This window comes from Platichthys flesus, chromosome 19 (genome assembly GCF_949316205.1).
Source record: "Platichthys flesus chromosome 19, fPlaFle2.1, whole genome shotgun sequence".
Taxonomy (NCBI): domain Eukaryota; kingdom Metazoa; phylum Chordata; class Actinopteri; order Pleuronectiformes; family Pleuronectidae; genus Platichthys; species Platichthys flesus.
The window spans coordinates 10,417,379-10,440,445 of NC_084963.1; the positions used below are offsets into that span (position 1 = coordinate 10,417,379).

Below are 23,067 nucleotides of genomic sequence, written 5' to 3' on the forward strand. Positions count from 1 at the left end.
TGTCTTGCATGTGCCAAACTGGCAGCTATTCCTCATCAATGATGTCACATTAGCGATCTCAAGCCTGACACTGGATTATTACTCTTGTCCTGAGTTCAATTAGAGCTCGGTAAACACTCGATAAGCTTGGTAATGACTCTGCCCCCCCTCTCCTTTTAGATGCCGGTTCATTTCTCATGTGAGTAAACCTCCCGTACTGAAAGATTTCGAGGACTTCACTATAGAGACCATTACCACTTTATATCTAAAATAGTCCTGACCCTGATGGACAGGCTTTCCACACAGTCCTGACAACAAACACATACACAGAGCTTGGTAGGCAGATGATTCATCCCCACCGTGGCCCCACTCTCCCCACGAGCCCTGATTAAGGCTCGGATGATAGAAAAAAAGTATCACGACTGACAGGCCACATCATTGGTTTTCTGCTTTTTACACTGAATTTCTAATTTCACTTTCCCAATTGTTCCTTCTCCTCTGCTAAAATAAGAGGGGGGGGGGGAGAAGCAAACAATATGCTGATTCACTGTAGTTGCAGGAGTCTGGAGGGAAAAGTGAGCTTTTTGTTTTTCGCTTTTAGGGAGTGGCTCCACAGAGGGCGAGGAGGTTTTAATATCCACAGGAGTGGCTGGGGATCTTTGTCAAACTCCATGCCTCTCTTTTGTTTATTTTTATGCAATATTTAGTTACAAGTTTATTTCTTCAGAGTTGTAAAATCTGTGCGTCTTACGGCTGTTTCTCTGCGGGCTAGACGTGGCGCCCGGGGCTTTATCTGTGTTAACCATATGAAATAAATACCCAGTAATTGCGTACAGCAGTCTGTACAAACAACATAATTTCACTGAGAGGAATAAGAGGCACCACTGGAAGGCGTCTTCATGTTATTGAAAAACTACAGAAGGAACATTTTTTTTCCTCAATTAACTACAGTCGGATGCATTTACATACGCATATTAATGTCCACATTCAGTCCTTGGTAAGTTAATTGAACTAAATATTAAGAACTGCTTGTCCTTCACTGTCTCTGAAATGAATGGAGGCTTAGATTAGATATGACGTTTGTAACAATGTTCGCTGGCTCATATTAAAAGTCCAACTAACTGCAGTGACCTCCTGCCCATAGCAAAATATTGCGCTAAGTTATATTTCCGTAGCTTTAACTTGATGTTATTCTTTCACTAAGTAAAGCATTGAATTCAATAAGCGATTGTGACCTTGTGTCCTGCTCTTTTTCCATCACGAGCTATAATTAAGTGGGAAACAAACAGCAGCAGCAAAAACATTATTGTCAGTTGTCATGGATGGATTCAACAGAGCTGACGAAAATGATTCTCCATCGGTATTGGATGCAAGAATCCAAGGACACCCTCAGCAGCAGTGTGTTGGCAGAGCTGTGGTGTGAAGTGATACTCCAATCATATCTTAAGGAGTTGTTCTTCTTGTATTATGTTTGCTTGCACTACAGAAAATAACGACATTCTCTGAATCGAGTCATTGCAATTTTCGGCTCAATCTCTGCGCACATTGTGGACGCCTCAGTACAAAGATTGTAAATATATATCTATGTGGTTGTTTGGTCTCTACGAGCAGCAAACAAATTCGAAATAAGAAACTAAATCTAAGCGACTGGTACGGCCAGGATTCAGTCACCAGAATGGCAGCTGGGGAATATATGATATGGGCTTTTTTATTTTTATAGTTGACAGCTTTGCCACAACACGTTTTGTCCTCCACACAAACACGTCCAGCCTGATGCCAGAGGTCATTTCATCCCAGAAGGAGGCTGTTGTTGACCATCCCGAATAAAGCATTAGCGACAATAGCTGTACATTACCCACTGCAATTAGTTCTGGACCCCGCTGCTGTGGCTCCATTCCACAAAAATGTTCTCTACAGCGATTTGGTCTGTGGTTTGTAGGCCAACGTTTATAAATACAATAAACATAATTAAATGATTAACACTTGTATTTGTAGTTATAAATTAAGTGCAATTGCATCTTTTGAATATGCACAGCTCTACGTGGTGAAGACTGCGAAGCTTGTAAACCAATTTCCATTGCCATCCATCTATAAAAATTGTTCCACAACTTGAGAGTATGGAAAATGCATTTTGTTCTATCTGAAAACAGGCTGATCTCTGGTGAACACTGCAGTTATCTTGATCATATAAAAGGCAAGGGTGCATTTCTCGAGGTCTATGGGGAGAGAAAGCACCTTATTTTCAAAACGTTTTAAAGCTGCGGGACACGAGGACATAAAGAATGAACTTAATTATTGATGAGACGGTGGCTACCTTCGTGCTGCATATTCAGCGTTCATTCGCTTGCCCTGCCTTAAACGACTCTTACAGGCCTTAGGACACGTAATGCAGGAGCATCCACGTGCGGGAAGTTGCCGAGAGATATTTCACGCTCTGGTTCCAGCTTCACACCCAGGTTCATAACAGGGTTTGGACCTGTGATCGAGGCGTCCCTTTGATTTGATTTGATCTCTACACACGTACTTTAACAGCGGGGGATGATGTGTGCTGCTCTGCGCCGTAAACTGAGAAGCAGAGGTAGGCGTGATGATGGCGGTCTGATAGCGATAAGCAGTCCCCGAATGCTCGTCGCAGGACAAAACTCCTTTCCTTCCAAGGCTGATTTACAGTGTCCGGGCTGCACGGCGCATCCCCCAAAGCCGTGGGAATCCAGCTAAATAATGAAATTGACAGGTCTCATTTGTTTGGTTGTCCGTGTAACCAAAGCCAATGCCACGCACCGCCCTGCGAGGCATATCCATAATCCCCGGGGATAACACCATTGAGTTCGCCTGAATGAGGTTATCTGTCAGCAAGGACAGACAGATAAAGGCGGGCTGGTATTTCGGAGACGTCCGGGATGCCAGGCACTGGACAAGTGGGACAGAAGTTAATCGCCTCCTATTCAAATGCCACCACTTTAGGCAGAGTACAGATGGGTGAGCAGCGGCATCCAATTAAATGGTGTGTGTGTGCCGGGCTGTTTGAATAGTTCCCTGTTTATGAGGTAAATAGACGGATGTGTCATGAACTGTTTTTTATTCGGAAGGAAAATAAACCAGTTGACACATTAATTAGCCACTTTCCCACAGAGTAAGAGTCCGGCTGTGATACCTTGAATTGGGCGTCATACTTCCTCCACTGCATAAAGTTTAACCTTAAAGATAATTGTGAGGATATTAAGGAATAAAGCTGGAACCCAGAATGAGCTCTCCGAAAGAGCACAGCAGAGGATTCAAGATCAGAATTCATTGACAGTAAAACTTTAAATACGAGAGAGAAACTCTGCTTCAGTCTGTCGCCTGCAGCTCATTCTGCCCACTGAAGGAGTCTTTTGCAGCACTGAGCAGCCATGACCGCGGCTATTAGCAACACCATTAGCTTAGATGGTGGTAGCCTTTCTGCAGGCTGCATTAAAAACTGTTTAAGTTGCAGACTAGATCCTGATTTACATTGAATTCTGAAAAGAAATCACCTCGTTTTAATTTAGCTAGGTGAAAATGTCATGAACATTTATCAACAGGTATAAACACTAGAGCTTTATGAAAAATGCTGTGAAGTATGTCCATTTAAAATGTCTCCACTTTCGAAATGTGTTTGAATGATTCTCAACATCACTGATCCATTCAATATTGGTCATGTTCTAATCGTAATGGAAAGACAACAAATCAAACGTTTTTCGTTAATTGTGGGTTTGCTAAAACACAACAAAATTATAATTTACCTGTAGGATCAGTGAGCGTAAGGCAGGCAGTTGCACAAACTGTGGAGATTATTCATGCTGCTTGAACCTGCAGTGAATCTGTTTGCATGTCTGAGTGAGAAAATCCAAGGTGTGAGCATGAGCGTGTAAATGAGGAAGACTGTTTCGTGAAATTAAATTAAGGTAGCTTTTTTTAGATTCGTTATAGGCTATAGCTGGGGGTCTGAGTCGTTTCTATAAACAGATTCTGAATGTGAATATGCAGAATCTGTAGGCGGAGTTCAAAACCTTATGATTTCTGTTTCTAGCTTGACCAATCACGTCTGACCAGGGTTTGGTCAGGTAAACAGTCTGTGTGAAGAGAAAGAAATGCATCGGCCATCTGCTTTCGAATTTATCTGGATTCATACGCAGGTGACTGTAGAGATGAGCCAAAATATCTTCCCAGCTTAAAACATCTAAAAGAAGTATAGGTTGTTGCCCATTGAGGCTTAAACATTTCCAGTTCAAGTAAAGACCATCACTCTTCATCTAAAACATGAATCAACAATGCACTCAACACAAAGTGGAGTAAAGGTTGCCGTTGTAAAAATGAAACTTGATCAGAGCATTGATCTGTTCTCAGTTAGAAGGATACACATGCAGCCACAAACACTTTGAGAACGTGCAGTGATTTAGGGAGATAAATACGATGTGAGCATGAGGGCTTTTCCACAAACATAATGCATAATTCACTATGACATGAATAACCAGGGCAACTTCCAACCCAGTCAGCAGCCGTCAATTATTCAAGTCCAACTTTGCAGAAGAGCACCGCGGGTTCAACAGGATATGATACCACCGAACGCCTCTATGCCTCAAAACAAAATCAAATCTTCAGAGAGGGCATATTTGCTTGTTTTATATTGGTCTTATTTTTTTGTCCCTTGCTTGAAGAGGAAACTACAGACTATGTTTAAAACAAAAAGGTTCAGCAGGGCGCCCACTGACACCCTCTCAGCATCTAATCACCTAGGCCGATGGCCCCGGTCACTTGACCTTTACATGTTACATTAAATTACCCGGCACAGCATTACATTACTGTTTGAGCGGGAGAGCGGTGAAGAGGCAGTGGATGGGACAGAGTGTGGCTTCAGATGGAAGAAAAGTTCGCACTTAATAAAAGTATATTCAGCGGTCCATTAGACGCCGATGACTCACGGAAAAACAGGGCTCTCATCGTTATCAGTGTGAAGCGATGACATGAGTCACGCGAAGCTGCTCACTTCTGACAAAAATGTAAGCGGGTTGGCTGTGCAGCCGAGAACACACGGGTGGGCCGGGCAGAGCCAAAGTGAACTGTCCAGGCCGGGCCATCTGGGGAGCTGGCACCGAGCGCCCGGGCGGATGTACAAATCATGCATGCAAAAGCAGTTGAACCACCACAGAGCCCAACAGATTTTTTCTCTGACAACTCCCATTATCGGGAGTTTTTATGCAGCTCATGCATGACAGAGAGACAGCCAGCATCGTGCAGTTAATCTCACTGCTATATGTATAATTAATCCCCACTGTATGCATATGGTGTTTGAGTTTCCATCAAAACAAATTGTTTTTTCCGAAGGGAAATGAATTCAGATGATTAACCCACCTCGTTTGTCAAAATTATGCTTGAACCCGTCCTCCTTGCACATGGTGTCTGTGTGTCCCCCGAGGCCAATGTTCACTCCGTAGTCCTCCTGCAGCTTCCCGTCGCTCAGCTTGTTGTGGAGCTGGTTCGGCGTGGAGTTCAGCGAGTGTCCTCCCTGCTCGTCCTCGTCGCAGTCGTAGTCGTCCAGGATGGGGGTCTCGCGGATGGGCATGCCGATGACGGAGCTGCCGTGCTGGTGGGCGCTCCGGGAGCCCCGGTAGCTGTCGCGGCCCTGCGGCCCGAGCAGGACGGAGGGGATGTAGTGGATCTCGTGAGTGGCCTCGGTGCTGGCGCTCTTCTGGGGGATGCGGCGGCGCTTGCACCAGCGGTGGCGGGTGTACAGCACGAGGGTGAAGAGGAGGATCAGGAGCAGCAGCGCGATCAGGCCTCCCTGGATGGAGAAATCACAAAAAAAAAAAAAAAAAAAAAATAGAAAAGGCAGCATGAGGGAAGAGCTGGAGAACAACTCCGATAATCACACTTAATTGTTAATCACTACATTTCACATGGCGCATGACAATAAGACAATATAATACAAAGAGGGCTTTACCTCTAACAAGAACAATTACAATCACTGCTCCAGTGGCAATTATATGAGACTGAATGACGATTGGCACCATTTGCTGGCTATTAAAGAGGTCTGGCAATTAGCGCTTGAATGTGTGAGTTTTTAAAGCAACAAAAGACCAAATGGTTTGTGCCAAAACTACAGAACAAGTGAGTTGGTCACAAAATGCAGCAAATAAGAATTTAGAAAAGAGACAATAACTTGCCAAACTCAAGACACTGCAGAGCGAAGTCAGAAACAAGCATATGTCAAACCATCTCTAGAGGTGAGATAAACACTAACAGGTCTGATGCACAAAATAATCCAAGCGTGCACCAGTGTTATGAACGATGAGTCATCCGTTTTTTTTGGTGTGGATTTCTCAAGGCTCAAAAAAGACAAAGACAAGGAAAGGTGATGAGGTTTTAAAACTCTTCTGCAAAAGAGATAAATGAAACGGGGCACGCCGGTAACAATGGTGACTTTAGCAAATAATTAGAAGGTAGGAAGGATATGGACACGCAAATACACTCATGCACAATAAAACTGCTGTGCAGGGCATTACATTTTTGTAGTGCTCAAAATCAGCACTTTGTTTTCTCCTTGTGCACTTTCTGCAGTCGCACACGTGGTCAGCATGTGAATACAGGGCTCACTTAGACACGCACGCAAGATAAACCAGTGGCACTGTGTGATCTAACGCAACAACACCAGAACGTGCAAACTAAAAAAATTACCTCCAAGATGACGCACTATAATTTGACATCACGCGCACACTCCCCAGACAATAGAAGGGACAGTGGTGCATCGAGCTGCCTCTACACACACAAACACAAACACACACAAATGTAAAGGCAATCTGTAGTGTGAGGACACTCGTTGGCATAATTCATTCCCTAGCCCCTTACCCTCCAAATTAGATGCCTAAGCCTAAACCTCAATCTAACCTTACCCTAAAACCAAGTCTTAACCAGAAGACAGTCCATCAGAGGAAGATCACAAAGTGAGGGCCGGCAAAAAGGTCCTCACTGCATTGGATGTAGACTCAAACTGGTCCTCACAAAGATAGACATACAATAACTTACAAACACACAGACACACACACACATGTTGCATTCTGTCCTTTCCAAGCTCTTCCTCTCTGTCCTGTAAATTCAGCCAGGAGCATCCCATTTCATTCAATATGTCACCATAACAGAAACATCAAACACCCTGCCATATACATGCTGTGGCTGGACGATGAAATGAATCCATGCGCCCAGACAGAAGGGAGGAGAGAAGGTGGAGGCATGACTCATTCTTTGATTTTTCATAACGGCGTCCGATAGGTGAGACGGGGCATTCGATTCCGAGAAGACGTGGCAACCTAGGAGCGATGCATCCGCGGCTGTCAATCGGAAATCGCAGCGTCAGCAACTTCTGCCAGCGCATATTTAAAGACGTGGCTATATTCACGAAAATCACACACGCACACGCAACCCGCGCACGCAACCCCGCCGGGGGAGCGCAAACTGAATCACGACAGAATAATGAATAAAAACCACAAGGGGTCATTCATCACAGCATTTAAAATTCCATCTTCATGAGGAAAAACAAACCCCCTTCAAATTATAACTCATGCACTGCCGGGTGTCCATAAATCACACACTGCTGAGGGGAGAGGCGGCACGGAGAGGAGTAGTGCCGCGGACCAACTTGTTCATTAATCTCCAGTGGGATGGCAGCTTTGCAGAAATGCAGTCCCACAGAAAACTCCCCTCAGCCCCGCACTTCCACATGAATTCCCCCTGAAGAACCGCACACACACACACACCGAGGCTTGTCTTTCATTTGGGTCGGCGGAGTGACGTGGCACGGATCTGCAGAGCCCCTGAAAAAACTGGGAAGGGGGGAAACTCAGAGGACGTCTTTTTCACCTCATCGGTTAATTGTGACAGGAAATGAGAGAAGACATTGTTCCCCGCGTCCTTGATATTTGCAGCAATACACCTTGTTCTCTCCAGCTATATTTGATGCTTGCCCTCCTTACATTTAAATTTAAACGCCGCACACTCGCCAGTACAATTACAGTCGTCGCAGGACTTTGCAAAGTGCAATCACTCCCGCTAAGAGGCCCCCACACGTCAGCTCTTGTCTTTTCAATTCTCTGTTAATTAAGCTCCGTCTCTGCCACATCAGTGGCCCTAAGAGTTTATCTTTCATCTGCATTTCCTCCTCCTAAGTCATTTTCTCTGGAACGTCCCCTCCCGCGTCGTCTCGCAGTGTTTTTCCTCCGCTCTCTTCACCGCTCTTCTCGCTCTTTGTTCCCTCTGCCTCTCTCTCCCTCTCCATTACAGTGCGTCCCTCCGTCTCCGCTCCCCCCCTTCGTGTTTGATCACATCTTTCTTGCACTCTTCACTACAACAGCCGTATAAATTCACAGTGGCAGATGTAGCCGTGAGGGAAAATGGGTTTTTCAGTTCATCTTCAGACCCAACAAATCCCTGCTGCTTTAGTCCTAAGTGACTTCGCGGGGAGGAAAGTGGCTGGAATCCCCCATAATTCCTCTCTTCTCTGTCGTACGGGTGTACTTCACTCTGGGATAATTTTCTGTACTTTGCGTTCCCGGTTTTCCACCCAATAATGCTCCCATTTCCCTCCTGAACCACCTTCCATGGTGCTTTTACTTTTCTACCTCTATACTCTTCTCCTATTAGCTCTCTCCTGTACATTCACCATATTGTCCCTGCTGTTTTTCCTTTTATTTCCTACCCTCGTATTATTTCTTTCCCCCGTCTCTGCTCATGCTCAAGCTGCCCCTTTCTTTTCATTTTCCTTTTCAAGGCTCGCTTGTACCATTGTATCCCCTTTTTAAGAACCTATTAGCCCTTTCTTTATAAGTTGAAGAAAGTACCAATTACTGAGTTGTTGTTTTTTTTCAAGACAACTAATTCAGTAATCATATTCAAAATACCAGAGGTGTGTACATTCTGATTGTGGCAGTGTGGCTATAGCAGACAAAAGAAAAAATGTCTCAGTCTTCCTTTCGAAGCTTGTTCTTCTTAACACACTTACATAGGATACAGAAGATAACGTGACCTTAGCTTGTATACTGTATGTCCTCTTTAAGTCACGTAAAATGTTGGCCTTCAGGTTTGTCTTGAAAGATATACGGTCGACATTTAATTCATGTAGCGAAATCTTGACTGTGTTTGTGTAGGTGTCCTCGATCTGCTAAACCCTCATGCTAACATTTGTATAAGTTTCGATGTTGTTAGTCCAGCAGCTTTTGCGTATCTTGCCCACAAACAATCAAACGGATGATAACATAACGTCCTTGGTGGAGGTATCAAATGTGAAGCAGCATGAAGTCCATACAAGCAACTTTAGTTGTAAATAACATCATCATATCATCATTCTCTATTGTAATTCTTGCATCTGGAGTGTATTCAGGCAATTTCCTGGTTAATAAGGAACAACGGGGTATTTTTAAGGCGTGACACAAACAGTAATTTGTCTATTTCACTTCAAATCAACTCACAATTTAAATTGTGTAAAGAAACTGTGTTTATATTGTTGATCACAGTATTAAAAAATCCCAACTCTACTGAGTATTTTCTTCTTCTTCTTTCCCGTTTGAGGTTTCAGTAAACATGTTCTTTCTTGCAAGCTGCTAATTCAGAAGGGAACACAAACTGCAAGCACTTTATTGATGAAAGCGCTCCTCAATCAAAACCCTCACACGGCAACAGGCTCCTCGACAGGTGGGAGGTTTGAGGATCAATCGAATCGATCCGCTCTTCACCCTGTTGCTCCTGTAAGACTCTTCAGATGTGGAGGGGAGAAAAAAAAAAGAAAATCGGACACCCTTATGATCTTCTTCGGTGGGGGAGCAACACGACTCGGCGCCAACAGATCCAACACATGCATCTGTGGTTTAGCCACCATCTGTGCACAGCGGCACCGGCGGCACAAGGAGCACCGGTCACCATCCTGTTGATACAAGACCTGATCCTCGGTGGGTTGTTTGAGGCAAATGTCGCTTTTGAGCAGGGGAGCGCAGAAAGGACGAGCAGGAGTGATGTGCAAAAAAAAAAAAAAAAAGGAGAAGCATTCGTGGCGTTGCCTTCAAATACAAAATGTATACAGACACACTTCTAAGTGCATGTTTTTGTGCTCATCCAATTGTGTGCAAGGCAAAGACCTTCAAGGCGGAAAGACTCTCACCAACCCCTCTCTCTCTCTCTCTCTCCCTCCGCGTCTTTTTTCTGTCACCATCTTTTATTTGTCAACCTCCCACTCACTCTTACCTTTCCCCTCCCTTCTGCGTGTCTCTCCCCTCGTCCTCCTCCCAGCAGGACGTTAAAGTGGCATGTGCCCGAGCATCTGCTCTCCGTTCCCCTCTGTCCAACCAGAAGTCGCAGCATGAATGACAAGACTTGGCTCTCTGGCTAATGTTTCCCACTCTCGCTGATTGACCTTGGTGAGGCCGCGCCTGTCCGTTACCTGCACGTTCACCTGGAGGAGCTGTGCTACAAGTCGGGTCTCGGACACAGGCGAGCCAGTGTGATACGGACACAGGCGAGCCAGAGTCCAACTTTTTATTTTCCTTCCAAAAAGCGACACCAGGGTCATGCGTCGCCCCCAGTGTTCATGTTGAAACATTTAATATAAAATTGGACATGTTGTCAGGGGACATTTGGATAAATATGTGTTACATCTCAATTGGAAAGGTAAAGTTTCATGATGGGGGAAATAATCTATTCGGAAGTAACCGAGAATCATTTAAAGCCTCCGCGGCAAAGCCTATGCAAATCGCCAGAGAAATTACGCTGACCAAAAGCCCGTACCTAATCATAAAATCTGATTATACTGTGATTGAAAACTGAATGAAAATCTCCCACAGCTTAAGTGGAAACCGCCGGGTCGACCTTTCCATTTGGTCCCTCTCGTCGTGGGAACTAATACACATTTCCTTCATCGTCTTCCCAACCCCGTCCCCATCACTTTGAGTCCTATCCCCTCATTACTCCGCCCCTCCGCCCTCCCCCTTTTCTACATGCCATGATGCTGATTCATGACAGAAAATTAGGGCTGACTCGGTAGTGGGGTCCTTCCATCCCCCCCCCCCAATTCCTCTCTTCCAAGCTTTTTTTCCTAGCCTCAGCCTTGTGCCACCCCACTCCAACTACTCTCCTCTCCTCTCTCTGCCAGCATAACAATAAGTCTGTTTCAGGATTTCTAGGCTCGGGGCCCATTCTGAGGGATGAGGTCTGCCTCGGTACCATATATTACAAAGATAAATGACACCTCACTTCTGCAAGGGAGACTCCTTTATACGTATACAGCACCTGCGGGGCAAACTCTTTTTTTTATGTTTAAAAAGTTTGTGTTTAGAGAAAATCCATTATTTTCCACATTTATTATCGCCACACAAAGAAACACTATAAATTCTATGACTGATTGTAAATAATGAAATATGCTGTCGTATAGTCACTGTGGTATGGGCGAATCTCCACTTATACATCAACTGATATTACAATATAGGACCATGCCATGTAAACAGCCATTTTTGATTACCTTAACATGATTAATAATCATATTCTGAATAAGCAACACTCAAAAAAAGACATGCGGAGTTTCCCGATCTTAGTTGGACTATGAAGACAAGTATTCACATCTTAAAATCACTTTGAAACGCTCAATTGGGGTTTTAACAGAATTCTGCCACATCGACAGGCAGCGATTTCCCAAATGCTTAATGACACATTCCCTGTTGACTATTTCAAATGGATGGCATAGTGAATGTAATGTTGATGTCAGTCACAACCAAACTATAATCTCAAACACGTGAATGGGAATTTGAATGGAATATTTTATAATGGCTATACTAAAATAATTAGGTCTAAAATTTGAAAACGGGTTTCCATGAAGGCATAGTTGCACCACCATTTATTTTAACAAAAGTTTATTATCAAACCTAATTATTATCTATTTGCTTGTTTCTCATCTCGTAGCCAGGAAAGTGAAAATAATTCCAACAGCTTATCTAGAAAATGGTCTCCCCATGAATCATCCCCTCCGGCGTTCAGATTATAGCGACACGTTACCAAACTCGGTAAAATCACAGTCACACCGAGCTCTGGGAAAATTACAGCAATTAACTTGATTCTGTTGGATAGCAGAGGAAACGGGAGACCCCTGCTTTACATCTCATTCGGCTTGGCCGAGGGTGAACACCAGTATTTACTGAAATCAACAGGGTAATTCAGCTAAACATTTCTCATTATACCGCCCAACGGGCATTTCAAAGTATTGTCATGGATAAATTGGTTTTGGCCTGACACTGTGAGTGAAAAGCGTTATCTCTGTTTTCAGTCCACACTCGTCTGTTTGTTTTCCAAATGCATAAGGTTCAAGGTAAATTAGGCTATCTGACTTTTTTTTATGTCATGAATAAAGGCCTTTTTTTTTGCACCTCACAAACAAAACAATTAGAGCGCAGACCATAGATAATCCCACTGTTAGTTTCATTTGACGTAATTACCTCATGAACGGTAGAAAAAAATTAGGGAATTAGGGAAATCAAAAAAGATGAGAAGATGCACCCATGAGGTGATTCCTCAAGGACAATCACTCTAGCGTTTCAAAATCATACACATGCTAGTAAAAAGGAATGGTTCTGCGTTCAGATAATAGCTACCATTCCCCCCCCCCCCCCCCTTCTAATGTAATAGAGCCTGGATATATTTCTCTGTTTAATGACATCCCATGACGCTCACTGTTTGCATGGTAACCGAATATAATTGCCACCGCTCATTCACCACCGCTTGCTCATTACTGTGGCAAATTAGTGCTGCTGGAGAAGAAGAGGCTGCGATGCCCCCCCTCTTCTTCGCACCGCCCCCCCACCCGCCCCAACTACATTATGGCTCTTTCATTTGCTCTTCATATGAGATAAATTATATCTCCGCGCCGAGGCAGCGGAAGCCAACCGCAGCACACACGGCCTCGTCTGTGACATTTCAGAGGAAGAACTGCGATTAGAAAGGTAAGGCCAATATTTGCAGTCGTGTCATAAGGGCTCGCTACAGCTGTTGATAACAAGGCAATACTAGGGCCCGCACAATGAGGCCCTTGGGGTGACTTTGATTAGGGGGGTGAAAGGGCTGAGGAGAGAATAGGAGCAGGGAATGGATTTTTTTTTTTTTTTTTGCTTTTGTAAAGCTACGGGCGTCAAAGTGCAGACAATTGCGCATTCCTGTAAAGAGCAGCATGTGGGAAAAATAACACTGGACACAGTCATTTTGTTTTTCCCATTTTGCTTGAAGGGCAAGGCTCAAAAAGAAATAATGCTTTTCAGGGCTTACAAGGATTTTTCTTTTTGCTGCGCCGTCGCAGGCGATACTGGAGTATTTAACAACATATAGAATAAACATGACTTAAAGTGTGAAAGGAATAACTTTGCTCACCACTCGAGGATATAGAGATATCCTCGCCTTGAGAGCGGGCGGATGCAACGTAGCTATCTGCGATTAGACGTGTTTTTATGTGTTGGCGTGCACTGGCGCCTGCGTTCCTTCAACCAGAGGCAGCTGGGGCCTCAGCCCTTGTTATATTCCCTGTCGTTTATCTTGAAGAGAGGCCTTTATTTCTATCTGCAGCTGTCGGCCGAGTGTTACCACAACGGTGTTCGAGAGTGGACTTGTCAGCGAGCACCAGCAGCTGAAAGGGAAGGTAGACTTTGTCCATTTGTGCCGGATGCAATCAAAACATAACCTTCAGACTCCCCCTTTCCACATGTCCCCTCCTGGTCGCCCTCCTGGTCGCCCTCCTGGTAGCCCTCCTGGTAGCCCTCCTGTTCTCCCCCCTGGTCTCCCCCCTGGTCTCCCCATATCACAGGAATGTGTCCTCACCTTTTTCAATCAGTGGAAAAGAATAAGAGATATCTCCAGTGAAAAAAAATCCAAAATATGTGCTTTGTAAATGCTAATAGATGCCACAGATCAGAATAACACTACCAAGCCCAAATTCAAAAAGCACAGATGTTCCCAATTGGTGCTTGAGTCATTAATGGCTGCTAGCAAAACACATCTGCTGTCATTAGCACTTAGAGGAGGGGAAAAACAAGCCGCTCAAATATACATTAATGGGGACATTTCCCCAAGACTTTAATCACTGTGCTTCAAGAGGGCCATTAAAAGAGCGGGGAGAACTGGGATGAATCAATAGTGAGATACATAAGCAGATGAGGAGATGTGGAGAAGAAGAAGAAAAACTCAAACGCTTATCTGCCGGCTCGGGGTAGTTAGTTTGGCCGAGCTAGGTGGCGTTATCTTCAGAGTTCACAGAGGTTACTGTGATATGCAGCGAGGACGGTCTAATTCCAAACAGTGAATATCTCTGAGGTGATGCAACAACATGGGAAACGGCTCAATTGAAGATTTGCTCAAGTCGATAACGACAAGTCCCGACTCGGGAAGAACAATCCATAGAAACAGTTAATTAAATAAAAACAATTGATTGAATTGATAAATACTGATCGTGACTACGGTGACCAGGAGGGATATGTAATCACGGTTCACGTTACAATCCACACTGGTGGCAATGGGGAGGGTATGACAAATTATAATGAATCAGAACATCACTCAAAGTTCATACCAGCACCAAGGACCAACATTCCACTATGTCCATTTTGTATTTGCACCAAATAACATACCCCTAGAAATACCTGGTTTTATTTTTCATCAAGTTCCATGAATGATTCTGAGAACTCAATGTTAAAAAGAGTGTAATAATGCCCCACCCCTCCACAAGCTTTAATTGCAATCAAAAGTTTTTTGGTAATCCTGCTAACAAACAAACAAATTAAAAAAATTGCCAGGGAAACTAATAATCATCATGTAAACAGTCCGCATTTAATGTTAATATCACACTCATTGTGTCTGTGTGTGTTTAATAATGACATTGTATTTGCTAATCACAATCACTTATTTCAAAACATATTATATGACTGTTGAATGGTGCTCAAATCAACAGTCTTACTTATTGTTTCTTAGTTTCAATGTTCCCTATGGACTATATTGATTAATTGCGTTTCGATGGAAATCACACAGACAAACACACACACTCACACAATCTGTTGAGGATATAAAAAAGGGAGACAGAAAGAGAGGAACTGCAGCTGAACTGTTTGTGGAAGCAGTCTGTGTGCCCTCTCCACAGAGCCAATTATGCACTTTGGCTCTTTGCGATGACATTACGCAGTCATATCACTCAAGCATGCACACGCGTGCACACACACAATCAGTCACGAGCGCATGCACGCCATGTTATTCGAGCACCAGACTGTTCTTTTGTTCCCCGAACTCCTGGTCTCCATCGGTAACAGTTACCCAGGCAACGGAAGAGACAGAGAGGAGGCGAGCGAATGGGCAGAAGGGGGGGGGGGGGAATAAAGAAGGAAGGATGCAAGCCACTCATACCCGAGTTTTGTCTCTCCAAAGGTAAACTTTAAATAACATCAGCCCTCTTTCGCTTGTACCTCAACCGGAAGTCTGAAGAGAACTAATTTGGTTCGGTTAAGACACTCGGCCGGACAAACAAGTGGTCTGTTAAAATGGCTTGTGTTGTCCACGTGTGTGTGTGTGTGTGTGTGTGTGTGTGTGTGTGTGTGAGTGTGTGTGTGTAAGAGGGTCAGCTGGACTGTGGAGGTTGTGCATATCCGTATGTCTGCACACAGAGTCCAATGTTTCTTTCTCAGAACGCAGGACTAGATGGTGAATTACCCTAGAATGTTTGAAGTTCCTTTGCGTAACCTTAATGTTCAGTTGCTAACCACCAGCAGGCGAGATCTCACCCAGAAATGAAAAATTCACCCCTATGCCACAAAAACGTGTTTGAAGCACGCCGGAAGATATCAGCGGACATTTAGGCTTCAAACTTCCGGACCCTCGTTTGTCACCACACAAGCAGTATGGAGGTATCTTGTTTACTTTTTGACATCTGAAGATAGTCCACTACTTTCTTCAATTGTATTGGATTTGGCTGCAACAGTGTTTACCCCTGAAACTCCAAAAGTGGTCTGTGAACTCGAACACCTTACCCATCCCTCCATCGGCACAGGGGTGTAGATAACGAGTGAAGTTTCTTTTCTGGGTGAACTATCCATTTAAGTGTTATAGGGTGTCTCGGCCTTTTAAATCAAAAGAGACTTCTAAGGCTGGCCCTATCCCAGGCTGATCGGTAGTAGAGTATAGTATGTAGTATGTTAGGGTTATAAAAAAAAACAGACTGCACAGAGGAACCCATCCAGAACAATCACTTGGTCCATGTTAAAGTAACATTCAGGGGAACTCGCAACTACAGGTGGTGCAAGTGTTACATGCAAAACCTCAAACACACTCAGTGTTATAAAGAAGACTGCAGAAAAAAAGGAAACGTCGGCTGTAACAACCATGCAGGTGGTCGAAGTATTGAAGATTACAGCAGCTGCCTTACCTTTTATAGTCCTCTATTAAAGTGGAGAGTGGTTGACGACTAGTCTGACAATGTCTGAGCATTCCGCCCCCCCCTCCCCGGGAGACGAATAAGTGTCCTGCTAAAATGTAAATGAATGTATTTGTGCATTCCGGGTAACGAACCCGTTCCGTGACATACCGCGCATCTAAAATGCAGATGGCTGTAAATCAACGGCCGCTGGGTTATCGCCAAATGACATGCGAACAGCCGAAGGAATGTGAACTCCCACTGACATTTGGACAAAGAACTGGAACATATTCGCTGTATGGGTTTGTATTTTGTAGAGTGTCAGAATTCCGCGTGATCTGACAGAACATATGTTTGTATGCATGAATAACACACTGTTTCTCTACTGACGCCTCATCCTAACCCTGACCGACATGGCTTTAGAACATGTGTGAAAAGCTTAACATGATGCACAGAAGGTCTTGAAAAGAGACACACTATGCATTGGATTCAGATTCAGAAATTCATTCCGCTCTCTTTGCTACTCTGGTGTCAGAACCAAAGCCTGGACGTGAGCCTTGGTGACAGCAGCCCAGTCCTTGAACCAGCACCAGAGCACCTGACCATGAGTTTAGTGTCCAGCTAAAATATGGTAGAACAGCAAGGATGAATGAGAACATGTCGGAACTGTGCCAGGAAGCTTCAGGAAAAAAAAGAAAGAAAGAGCCGCTTGTTCCGCTCCCTCCACTGTGGACGCAGGTAAGCGACAGAACCGGGGCCAAGCAGAGCATGTGAAGAACACCTTGACCTATACACATATGGTGTCACTCCATGCAGAGGAGAACAGTGAATAGTGGTCTGCAAGGAGGTTCCTGTCCTCATTCAGGACTAATTAGAGGAAATTCGATTTTTTTTTCTCATTTGCCCAAAGTGTACCACTGGCCTCATGTCCTCGCTCGCAGTGATGGGGGAAATACCTGCACACACCACGTTGAAAGTAAAAGGTGCTTAAGAAATTGGTTCACGTATGATGAATGCTACAAATAAGGGTCATAACCTCTGCCATTTTCATCAAAATTACACTGAAAATACCAAACTGATTTCCATGAAACTCGGGGGGGAAGCATGGGAAATGGTTCAAGAAACAACCGATAAAATTGGTGCAAGATCCGAACAGAGGTTTAATGTTGTGTGGTGGGGGTGTTTTTGACATTCTTACCGATTTCCAAGAGAATTTGCATGGATCTGGATGAATCTTTTTAGTTTGTGGAATGATATCTCTGATGTCGTGCAATTTGGTGTAAATCCAAATAAAATCAGGCTATAGCGGATTTAAATGTGATGTCATTTGGGGGGTAGGATTTTTTCCAATGCTATACGGTAACAAACATTGGCGCGGATCAGGACAAAGAAGTGGATCTAAGAAATGTCTTTACATTGTGAGAGGGGCTCTTGGCAGAGGTATACGCTCCACTGAGTGTCCTAGTTATATATATATATCAAACGAGGATGTTTACAAATGTGCCTGTTCACTCTACTCAGTGTAACATTCCCGCTTGAGATGGGGAGATCACAGACATTTACCATGGCAAATGACAACACTTCATTTATCTTCCTTGTTATTTAAAACAATAATTTGAATTATTCACAACAGGCCTTATTATAAAGTATTTCTCAAGGAATCATCATTTATTTCTGACACATTTTTTTTGAAATTCCCAGGAGATCTCCTGTAAAATGATGAATCTGAAAAATGAACGCAGATCATTCAATCATGACCGAACGTTGGAAAATGACGTGCTGCTCGTTTGTTATCTATAGGATGAATCCTCAGTATGTGACGGCACTATAGCGGCTCTGCTTGAGAACGATAAGAGAGTTCAAGTAGGCAGGTCGTTGATGAGATGGACAAATGGGGAGAGTGTAATTGATGAGATGGAGCATCTTGACCGTAGGAAAGCGGTCAGCATGTTTTCACCTGTCAGGCAGGAGTTACATTAGGCTGCTTGTCAATCTGCCAACACAGAACCACTGTATATAGATATTAACATAGTTTAAATGTGATTCTACAACACAAAGAAGTCTATGTTTGTGCTCAGTGAAGTACCCCAGTTTGTGTTAACGCTCTAAAATAAATCTAATGTCTACGGATATATATGTGTATATCGTTTTATAGCTGTTTTGGGGAGGAGATTTTTTACTACACAAAAAATATAAATGCAAAAAAGTAAATGTTCACATTCCTGCAGGAGAAAGATTGTGGAGTTACATTTTAAAAACTGACCCTTGAAGTGTTTAACTTCTGCAAATGACTAAGATTAATATAGGGGACATTTTCAAAAGAGCCTTACGAGTAAAAACCACATGTGAATTGGTACTCATACAAATCCAAAATCTGTGTTCTCTTTGTTTTAGCTCAAAGGTTTAAGTTTTTATATTACCCCAGTGTTAGCAGGTACAAGGACACTTAAGGTAAAACAGTTGCAGGTAAGAGGACATATAGGGACACCGAGGCCCGCTCTTGAAACTAGGCACATTTAGAATGTCCCAGTGGATGAGGAGGGTCACCCCAATGTGACCCCGTTCTGAACAACAAGGAGAACACTTACTGCCGTCTGTACGTGAGCACAAAATTGCAGGTTGAAGTAATACGCTTTTCCTGGAGGTTGGAAAAGGTAAAAGGTTCCCTCTTACGAATCAATATAGTAGATAATTGAAAATATAAATGGAGAAATTAAAGACCCTGATGCCTGAAGAGGTGTTAATGGGAGGAACATCCTCTGTTGGGCAGAGATGTGCTGCACTGAGAGAGGACATTTGTGCCTGTCGAGAATCGCTGATAATGACGACCGTGGGGGTGAGAGCGGTGGCATATCGCTTTGTGACTACCAAGTTTTGTATGTCATTAACCGCGGATTGTTAGTGTAATGCTCAATTCTCTGCATCGTGATATAACGCCACCAGCATGGCTCGAAGTGAATATGGAGATAAGGCCTTTATTAAAAACCGAGAGCAGTGGACAGTTCATGCGAGAGTGACAATAAATTCAAGTTGTTCAGACGAGTGGTGGTCACCGAGACGTAAGCCGCTTTCAGACAGGCACAGACCTCCTGAGAAGCTCCAGACGGTCTCCAGGGGGGCTGGGGAAAATTGGTTATGTGACAATCAGCATCAGCATTCAATGAACAAATTATCAGTTTAATTTTGCCATCTTTTAAAAAAATGATTTCATTGGAGCTTGAAGATTTGTTCCTCGTGCAACCAACTCGGAACCGGGCGGAAAAACATTTCGGCAGGAACAAAGATTCAAGCTGCAGAAGCCGCTGGAATGAGTTTATAAGAGATTACGGAGGACGGCGACTTTCAGCAGACCTCAAATGTCAGAGAGGGTGCAGAGGACTTCTAAAAATAACAAATAAGCCCTGTGGACAGAAGGCGAGATGATCATCAGAGGAAGGAGCTCAGGGCCGCTGCCCGGGGCGACTTTCACCAGGGCAGTGGAGACTGTGAATACTGTGAGATTGCCTGCGATTAAAACATCTCCTCAGTGCAGCGTGAACTCGAGAACGGCTCTGCAAAAGTGTCTTGGCAGACCTCAGCTGCAGAGTAGACGGAGATGATTCTGACAGCTACATGTCTGCCAGGCCACGACGCCATATTGGTTAAATGCCAATACGTCGGATCTGCCTGCCCAGCCGAATACTTGCAACTCGTACATTATTTGCAAAGTCTGTCAGCGAACCGGGGGGGGGGGGGGGGGGGGGGGGGGAGAGAGGTAATGCCGGGTCATCGTCTGACGTGATGAGCAAGGCCGAGTGCCCCAGGGCTCGACGTTAGCTCAGGGAGGTGCTAGAGTCTAGTGTTGGCAGCCGTGAAGGAGGTGACTCGCTCAGTCACGGTTCCAAAGGGGAAAAAAAGACGTCTCTTGTGCTCGTGAAGGAAGAAGATTATGAAGGGAATTGAATTTGAGTTAAGAAAAGTCTATCTGAACAGAGACGTATTGAATCGAATCACCGTTTTCAGGCCGTTGCATCTAATTCAAAAGGGTTTTTGCAAATTAACTTTTGAATTCTTATGAAATATGAGGGAGCAGACGGCCCTGGGTTGTTGTTATTTTACTGATGGGGATACATGTGTCAGGGTCTGAAACAGAAGTCTCTTCCTTTTCATGTGCCAACGCTGTCAATGTCACAGCATAACAGCAATTTTATCCCCGGGCATTCTCTCTAGATTTGGCACAACCGAAATACAGCGACTTGACATCTTGTCAGATAAAGGCATGTCTATCTCTATAGGGTTGGAGCAGCCACAGTGGACAAGGTGCGACATGGTAAGCTGTGGGATCCGGGCTTTTACGACCTACACTCCAGATTCTATAGATGATATTTCTCCAGCAGCAAATGTTCTCTTCAGGTGAAGAATAAAGTGAAATAACACCTGAATTCAGGAGCAGAAATACGTTTTTATCACTTGACACAGAGTGACTGCTGTGTGCTGGGTGTGGGGGGGGGGGGGGGGGGCGTCAAATGAAAAGTGTCATAAGTGTTTTAGACTTGAGACACATCATCACTTCAAGTCTGGGTCAGCTCGTAAATCACAGGTTTCTTTCGCCGGGGATCAAGAGTTCAGATCCGGCAACAATCAGTTCGGCAGTAAAATGTCTCATCGGCACAAATCATATGTTGTACTGAGTGTATTTAATGCAACTCATCAACATAAACCTGAATGTAAAAATCGATTTGCAGTTGACAAACAGTCTCTATATGCTCCCAAGAAAAAATCATCTAATTTAACTTTGAATTTAATTTAATTTTCTCAATGAATTTTACTTTACTTCTTACACATAACTAACATCTTAAATATTCTGTGACAAATACAACAAAATAATAAATGCAATCTGGGCTAGTTGACACTAAAATTCAATGATTATGTCTAATTTAACTAAATATCAATCTTTTATTTTGCATCTAACAAATGTAAATATAAAGCACTAAAATGGCTTAATAAGTTTTTCATACATGATAAAATTAAACAAATGAAGTTGATACACAATTTCTTCTTTCTGCAGTAATTGCTAAAAACATTCACAACAAAAAATGTTGTCCCTTGATTTGTTTTCTTCATTGAAAGTAAAGGGAGATCAGGTCTATGAATCTAAGGAGGTGCAGTCCTGCACAGTCCAATGAATAAATCTCCTTTGAGGTGACATTTAATGTTTGGCTGGAGCGGATGAGAGCAGAAAGCTCGATGTCATGCTTACTGGGGAGTCAAAGAGTTACCCCGGTGAAGCACAACTATTTTTAGATCATAATATTATTGATGTTACTGCTGCAAAGTGAAGCAGGAGCAACTGGATTGAAAAGTTATTATATTGTAAGATATAAGATATAATGATAAAGTGATTACTGGTAAAAAAAAACAATATGTCTGATTTAGAGACTACTATGTTAGTTATATTTTAACATAGAATATGTCTAAATTAAATCAAAACTAAAGTTAACAGTGTGTTGTGCTCTTACACTTGCCAGGGCTTATTATAATTTCAAGGTTGACTGGACAAATAACTTCATGGAAAACTTTCCACTCTGTATTACTCAAACAAACCACATTAATCTTTTAGAATGCAATCCAGATATACACAATCGGATCACTGACATTTGCTTTCAGATAATATGGTCTTTTCTCGGAGGCCAGAATGCCCACTTAAGTGTTACTGATGCTTTTCCCTCCCGATGTCCACGATCAATGAGTCACTTGAACCCACAGAGAATTATCATCTGATTCTGCACTTTCATTGTTTTGGTTCCACTGCTCAGCCATAGTACAGCTAAATTGAAAAGGCACACAATAAGGGACGGCTAATCCATTATGAAGGTGAGCAGGAACAGAGAGTTTTTTATTACATTATGAGGCTAAATTGTTGACTGATGGATTAAGCAAGTCCCCGAAGGGTTGATACCATAAATAAAACACATTTAATCAACAATTTATTTTCAACTTTCAGATTTTTTAAGTCGTTTCAGCCGTTTCTGTTAAACAAACAGTGGAATGAGTTTGTGTTTCTCATGACCCAAACAAAGTACTTTCAGAAGGTTCGGTAATAATCTGTTTAATACTAAATTCATAAATCAAGAAATGTAACCATAATTTTAAAACAAATTCGAACTATCAAAATGTCTTTGTTGTCTTAACATAACCCCAAACTGCAAGGTTTTAATCAATAAAAAAAAAAAAAAAAAAACAGGCACTGAGTGTGCTGCCACAACAATGTAACTAGGAAAGCTCAGTTCAGTTGTGAAGGCAATTTCCAGGAGACACACTGCTTACAGGTTGTGGAGCTGATCCTAATTAGAGGGAGACAATTATAGAAGTGGAGTGGCCAAAAGTACCATGTGCATGAATGTAGAACATGTTGACTAAACCCCTGCGTTACAGTTGCTATTATCACTACACAACCAGACCAACAAACAAACAAACAAACATACACCTAAACCAGAGGTGTATGGTTATACTGCCTTGGTTGCCACAATATTTCAGGTTATACCTGCAGCTTTTATTTTGCAAAGGAACAATGTAGACTTGACATATAGATGGACGACCCTTCTCCTCTACCTCTCATTGTACAGAAATTAAGCTAAAAGATCCCCAATACAGGTGGTTGTATTTGGTCTTTGTCCTATTCA

At 43.2% G+C, this 23,067-nt stretch overlaps 1 protein-coding gene across 1 annotated transcript in view; it reads right to left on the reverse strand.

The window, feature by feature from the left end:
• LOC133974919 (astrotactin-2-like) overlaps positions 1-23,067 on the reverse strand; it is a 249,798-nt gene that overhangs the window by 179,357 nt on the left and 47,374 nt on the right. The window contains exon 3 of the mRNA XM_062412735.1: positions 5,353-5,782. Coding sequence (XP_062268719.1) covers positions 5,353-5,782 — 430 coding nt within the window. The remainder of the gene's footprint in view (positions 1-5,352; positions 5,783-23,067) is intronic.